We start from the raw sequence: 7,600 nt of genomic DNA, 5'->3' as shown, positions 1-7,600 counted from the left end.
GGGATGGGAGTGTCAGAGACAGTGCGATTGGTACAAGGCAGAGCAGAGTTTAAGGCTGTTGTACATAGGGTCACTATGAGATGCAAATGACTTGACGGCACATAACAACAACAGTGATGAATTATCTTATAAATACTCATATTACAATAAATCTTTTATTTAAATTCTTTAAAATGTAATTTCTGAGTCAGAGATTATGTGCATTAGTCATTTTTAAAGATATTGCCAAATTGGCCTTTATGGAGATTGTGCCAGTTTACACACTCACTAGTAATTGTTGAAAGTGTCCCTTTTCCTCTATTCTTGTCACTTATTTAGGTCTTCTAGTATAACTCCTGAAAAGTGAGGTTTTAATTGTCATTTCTTTAAAATTAAATCTAAGTTCTGGTCAGTAAAATTTAGATGAAAATGTATTGTGACAACTTTTGGAAATATTCCAATTCATGTGGACCCATTACTGTTTCTTTTCCTCTTTCCTTTCCTATTTGCCTTTCTTCCTTGACGTCACATTCTTGACTTCTTTACTTCTTATTTCTCTGCCTAGAGCATGGATATCACCATTAGACAGACATGAGAATTAGAAAATAGATGTTGTTGTTATGTACCGTCACTCTGAAGGTTGACATAAGTTGTTTTTAGCATGGGCTTCTGTGCAGGGAGAATTGCTAGGAATCACTTGTCCCTTTGTCCATTGGCATATGTTAGGTTAACAGATTAGATGTCGTTTGGAAAGCCTGGACACCCTGGAATGAGAGGAATTACTGTGGTTTCTCAGTGTACAAAGTATTTGAGAAGGGACCTTTAAAAGTTGGGGCAGTCCCTAATGAGATTACATGCCCAGAAGGAAAAGAGAGTCTTCACCTAAATGGCCATTAGTTTTAGAATAATGTTTGCCTTTCCATTTTTAGGCTGTTAAATTCATTAAAGTGGATTTTGGGTTCCTGAAAGACTTACTTCAATTGCAATTCGAGGATCGAATTAAAGAGGAGGCTTTTAAACTCTCCACCACTCTGAATGACAGGATCATATCAATTGAGAAATATCGTAAACAGGTAGAAGTTTTCTTATTCCCTATGCTTTGTAAGGGGTTGATCTTGGACTTAGATGTGTGTGTAGAGCAGACTCAATGACAATTACTATAATTCTTTTTTAAGACAATTTAATTTGTACATGTTATTTCTCATAAAATCTCAAAAGCACATACATATTGCTTTATTATGGGCATATGCCTTTTAAAGTGCAAACTCATTTAATCTTCATAATAATAATAGGTACAGTTATTATCTCCAGTTTATAGATGAGAATAAGACAACTCACTAACTTGCTCTAGGTCACCTGTTAAAAAACAGTGGAACTTAGTTTCCAAATGCATATAGTTTGGCTTGAGTTGCATTTTTAAGCACAAGTTTATATGGTATTCTTTGTGTTTCTTCGGTTCTTTAAAAACCAAGATGTGAAAACTCTGTTGCTGAAGAAATTCCCTAAAATCTTTGGTCAAGTTAGAACACTTGTCTGTCATCAAGAAGAGGTATTGCTCTTACTTCTCTACTTTGAAACCAAATCTTTTGTTGATTACGTCATACTTAGCACCAAGCTAAGCCGTTAAGTACATCTCTTCTTTAAGTCATTCAGCTATTATAAAATTGAAACTGGACTATCTCTGATAAAGAAACTGAGTTTGTCAAGACTAAGAAACTTGTTTATGGTCAGATAGGAGGTGGTACAATGATATTTTAAGTCCAATTCTGTCTGACGTTGATGTCTATTTGTTGTTTACAGTCCCTGTCAGAATCAGAATTGGTATCAGAGTCACAGGTATTTTTAACACACATTGCTTTCCCAAGATGACAGCCTAAAATGTTTTCATCAGTCAGAATGTGACTTTGGGCTATGAATTAGTCACTCAAATTTTCTTTTTTTTTTACTAAAGCATATCTTAGTCAAAATGTACAAAGACAAGTAGAAACTTAGGATTAAATAGTGCTTGTATGCAGACTGTACACAGTAGATATGTAAAACAAAAAGTGTTCAAATTCTCTGTACTTATTTTATCCATAAAATATCTTTATTGCTTTTAGTTAACTACAAAGTAAAAACTAAATGTGTTGTAATATATATGGTATAGGACAAATTATAAATAGAACATTTCAAGAGGTTGTAGTGATTTGAAAGAGAGTTTTAAACTAAAATCCCCTCATCCTAAATGTGATTCATGTTTGGAACCATGTTGTGGTGTTGATTGTATTTATTTTTGGTTTGCAGATTGAGGAGCAGATGAGAAAATGCTTCCATCAGCAGTTAGCGGATGCCATAGCTATTACCAAAGGAATGTATGCGGTGGGTTTTCAGTGCTGTCACTGATAAAATTTCCTATGAGTGCACACTGTTAGTTCTCAGGCTGTGTTTTCAGCTTTAGAGGTTTTGTATTTTTAGATAAAGTTAAGTCTTAGATCAGTTTTAGATATATAGAACAAGAACTTCCATACAATCCCTGTTATCTACACGCTTCTTTCTTTGTTGTTGTTAATGTCATTCACTTTTTTTAAAAAAAATCCTCACAAATAGTAGTATATTTTTTATAAATAGTAAATTTTAATGTGCATTAACTCCTTTTTGTATGTGTATATTTAACATTTTCCTTCACTAGCATTATGTTTCATATAATCATTCCCATTTATTGTGGGGTTTTTTGGTGTTTTGTTGTTGTTGTTTTTTCATTAATTTCAACGAACATCTACAGAGATTTTGAATCTCCATTCATTCATTGTTGCACTTTTCTCCCCGCCCCCCCACCCCCAGTTCACTCTTCTCCTCGAAAAGCAAAGGAAAAACTCCTTCATTGGTATACAGTCCCCCACGCACAACCCACCCCCACCCCAAGTATACTCCACTCTGCAACCTTCAGTCTGGACTTTTATGATAATCATAATGCCCTAAAATATATTACTTTTAAACTATTCTCTCCCTCATCAGTTTCAATGCAGTAAACATAATTAATCCAGTTTTTCTCAGTCTTACCCCCACCGTGATGTCAGCCTCATTCTACAACAGTGGCACCATAGAGTATTTGTCCTTTTGTGACAGAGATATTTCACTCAGCATAATGTCCTCCAGGCTTACCCATTTTAAATAATATTGCATGAGTTACTTGTTTTTCAATGCAGTATAATATTCCATTGTGTGAATATACCGCAGCGTCTCTATCCATTCATTTGTTGATGGGCACTTAGGTTGTTTCCAGCTCCTTGCTATTGTGAACAAAGCCACGATAAACATGAGTGTGCATATATCTGCTTGGATGTCAGTTATGGTCTCTTTAGGGTATGTTCCCAGTAGTAGAATTGCTGGGTCAAATGGTATCTCTATTTGCAACTTTTTGAGAAATCGCCATACCACTTTCCACAGTGGTTGCACCATTCTACACTCCCACCAACAGTGAATAAGGGTTCCAGTTTCTCCACAACCTCACCAGCATTTGTTGCTTACTGTTCTGTTAAATTTTGCTAATCTTACTGGGGTGAGATGATATCTCATAGTTGTCTTGATTAGTATCTCTCTTAGAGCTAGGGATTTTGAACATTTCTTCATGTGCTTGTTGGCCATCTGAATGTCTTCTTTGGTGAAGTGTTTGTTCATATCCTGTGCCCATTTTTCAATTGGATTATTTACCTTTATCTTGTTGTGGTGCCCAAGTATTTTATAAATCCTAGGTATAAGTCCCTTATCTGATATGTAATTACCAAACACTTTTTCCCAGTCTATGGCTTCCCTTTTTACCCTGTTGGAGAAGTTTTTAGATGTGCACAGGGATTTGATTCTTAGAAGGTTTTATAACATCAATCACCATTGTACCATGCTCACCATTACCCTGTCCTTCCAGGTCCCCACCACATCTTTCCCTTTTCCTTTATGCTTCCTCCACCCACCCACCAAATTCTGCAACACTGATTTCCAGCCTACTCATCCTCACCCCACTGCTCCTACACTTTCCCCACAAGAACCTTCATACAGCTTTTACTAGTTATCTTTCTATTTTTACAATAAAGGTCCTATGAAGTAATTGACCTTTTGAGACTGAATTTGTTCACTCAGCATAATGATTTATCCTGTGCCAACCTCGCCGTCTCAAACACACTCATTCCCACCACTCCACTCACAGAATCAATCTGTCTCATTGAGGGTCTTCCTCTCCTGCGTCGTCCCTCCACTCTCACCAACATGATGTCCCCTCCAAGGACCAGTCCCTCCTTGCAACATGCCCAAATTATGTCAGATGAAGCTTCAGAATCTTTGACTCCAAGGAGCATTCTGGCTTCACCCTCTCCAGGACAAACCAGTTTGTTCTAGCAGTCCATGGTATATTCAACACTCTTCCCATTTACAAAGTAAAGTGTTTGAACTGAAAAAAGAGTTGTAGGAAACAATATTTTCTGATCCTTTCTTAAAGAAGTAGGAGGAAATCCAGTAGATGTAATGTCTTGGAACTCACAAAGAGAATTTCCCAAGAAGCAGAGAATTGTAAAAAATAAACAACACTGCCCAGAAATGAGTAAGCCGAGGGTAGAGAAGCATCTGTGTGCTACACTCTAGGGGCATCATTGGTCATCTCAACAAAGTATTTTATTGCAGCTATGGAGCTAAAAGTTGAATTGAAGTAGAGACTGTGAACCAAATAATAACATTATGGCTGGAATGGAGTGCCTAGGAATGGGTGGGTATAGATGATTAATGCCCTTGACTGCTAAATGAAAGATTAGAGGTTCAAATCCACCCAAAATCACCTTGGAAGAAATGCCTGACAATTACTTTCAAAAAATTTGTCCCTGAAAACCCTTCGAGACACATTTCTATTCAGACAATTTATACGCTCTCTATGAATAAGAATTGACTACTTCTACTAGAAAAAATATATCAGGAATAGCTGGAGGTAAAGTATAATGTCAAAGAATATTCTTTAGAGAGAGTTGATACTAGATTATACTTTCCTGCTGGTAGAAAGATCCAGTCCTGCAAGGTAAATTGATATAGATGACAGGAGTGCCTGAGAAGGCCAGAGCCGGTGATCTCAGCAAAGGTGGAAGAGTTGGTCTTTGAAAGAAACAAGGATCACTGAACAGAAGGGAAAGAAAAATGTATATCTAGCTATAGGCAGCTTATAAATTTCTTGGTCCACCTAAAGCTGATTTCTTTCTTCTCAAGGAATTACAGAGGTAGGATCATTGAATGAATCTAAAGAAAGAAGTCATAAGTAAGGGAAAGAAATTATTCTGCCATTTGAAAAAATATTTTTATCTTCCCACTTTGCGTTTTTGGCACATTGTTTATTGAGTAATATTTAAGTTGTGGATTATTAGCTTCTTTCACATAAATACCTCATTTCCATAAACTTGATATAAGCTTTCTGAATGTATAATAAGTTTATAATTTCTAAATTGTCTTTATTAAATATTTAATAGTAACAAATGAATATTTATAAAATTATATGCCATAAAGAATTGTAGTACAACAAACACTCATAGAACAACTGCAAAATTTATACAAAAGAACATGACTGTTGCATTTATAACCCTTTTATAACTCTCCTTCCCCAGAAGTAATCATAATCATCAAATTTCTATTTTGTCAATCCTCCTTTTTTATTATTTGCCTTTAAAACATCTTTTTCTGAACAAAATGCTGTTAAATTTTGTATCTTTAAACATTTTCAATCTATATGCGGAACAGAACATTCAGGAATCAGGGCTTTATGAGGAGGAATGTGACATCAGAATTCGAGAAAGACTCATCAGCAACCTGCGTTATGCAGATGACACAACCCGGCTTACTGAAACTGAGGAGACCTAGAGCATTTTCTGCAGAAGGTCAAGGCCTTCAATATAAATTGAAGCTCAACATCAAGAAGACAAAGTCTTACCACTAGGCTATTTAGCACCATCATGATAGATGGAGAGGAGATTGAGGTTGATACCAATTTCAGCTTGCTCAGGTCCACAGTCAATACTCTTGGCACTAGCAGTCAGGAAATCAAAAGATGGATTGCATTGGAAAAATCTGTTGTTACGACCTCTCCAGAGTGCTAAAGAGCAACAACGTCAGTCAGGAGACAAAGGTGCACCCGATCTAGGCCATGATCTTTGCAATTACTTGCTATGCATCAGAGAGCAGGACAATAACTAAGGATGACGAAAGAAGAATTGATGCCTTTGAGTTATGGTGCTGGAGTAGAGTTGAATATTCCATGGACTGCAAAAAGAACAAACAGATTTGTCCTGGAGTGGGTGAATCCAAGTTGCTCTTTAGAGGCAAGAATTTTGAATACTCAATATTTCAGACATGTTGCCAAGAGGGACCAGTCCTCGCAGAAGAACATCATTTTGGAAAGGAGGAGGGACAACTTAAGAGGGGAAGAACTTGAATGAGATGGATTGACATAGTAACTGAGATAATAGGTTTAAGTGTATTGGAGACAGTGAGACTGACTCAAGATAGGGCAGGGTTAAGAGCAATTGTGCATAGGATCACTATGAGTCATTGACAACTGACAACACATAAAAACAACAAACTTTTTATGTAAAACACTCCTTGCCATTCAGTTGGTTCTAACTCATGGAAATCTATGTGTTAAAAGTAGAACTGTTGCATAGCGTTTCCTTGACTATGCTCTTTTCTGCAGACCAACAGACCTTGTTTCTGTAGCACTACTGGGTGCATTTGGACTACCAACCTTTAAGTTCATCAAAACCTAAACTGTTTACACCACCTAAATAATGGTATATGTATTTATCTCCTTTACTTCTTTATAATTCTAAAGCTCATATTCTTCAAATTCATACTTGTTATGTTTACCAGAAATTTGTTTATTTTATGACTGTATAATATTCCATAGCAGAATTTTTCCTCAATATTCTTATAGATTGATAGTATAATACTCTTTTGCTGTTAGAAACTATTCTGCTCTGGAAATTCTTAATACTTTCAAGTGTGCATATATGCAAGGGTTATTTGAAGCTATATTCCAGAAAGTAGAATTGTTGAGTAGAGAATATGTGCACATTCAGATTTACTTAGTGGGGAAAAAAACCCCACAAACAGACAAACGAACAAAAATACACCATCAAAAAACCCCAAACCAACCCATTGCTATCCAGTAGATTCCAATGTATAATAGCCCAATAATAAAGTGTATACTCACCCGTAGCAATTCTATAGGAAAGAGTAGCATTGTCCTAGAAGGGGTATCAGAGGCTGAAATCTACAGATGTAGATTGCCTCACCTATGGGAAAGCTCATAGGTTCTAACTGCTGACTTTCCTAGTAACAGTCAAGTATTTAATCAATATACCTTCAGTATTCCTTCAGATTTACTGTTGTTTTAGGGGCCGTTGAGTCAGCTACAATTCAGCAACTACATGTAAATGCAACAAAACCCTGTCAGAAGAGAGAATACAGAGCTGGAGCTAAGAAAAGCAATGCCCTTCACAATAGCTAATCACAAGGTTAAATATTTGGGAGTAAATATAACTAGAAGCACAAAAGATCTATTCAAAGAAAATTACAAAACATTATTACAAGAAACAAAAAAAAGCCTAGAGACGTGGAA

The 7,600-nt window shown here is 36.2% G+C and overlaps 1 protein-coding gene across 1 annotated transcript in view; it reads left to right on the top strand.

Moving 5' to 3' along the window:
• The window catches only part of LOC102861313 (CDK5 regulatory subunit-associated protein 2-like), a 138,201-nt gene that overhangs the window by 27,138 nt on the left and 103,463 nt on the right, over window positions 1–7,600 (top strand). The window contains exons 3-4 of the mRNA XM_006887102.1: window positions 909–1,052; window positions 2,263–2,337. Coding sequence (XP_006887164.1) covers window positions 909–1,052; window positions 2,263–2,337 — 219 coding nt within the window. The remainder of the gene's footprint in view (window positions 1–908; window positions 1,053–2,262; window positions 2,338–7,600) is intronic.

The sequence above is a fragment of the Elephantulus edwardii genome, unplaced genomic scaffold (genome assembly GCF_000299155.1).
Source record: "Elephantulus edwardii isolate Elephantulus edwardi_28Jun2011 unplaced genomic scaffold, EleEdw1.0 scaffold00054, whole genome shotgun sequence".
NCBI lineage: Eukaryota > Metazoa > Chordata > Mammalia > Macroscelidea > Macroscelididae > Elephantulus > Elephantulus edwardii.
This window is presented reverse-complemented; position numbering and strand designations above follow the sequence as displayed.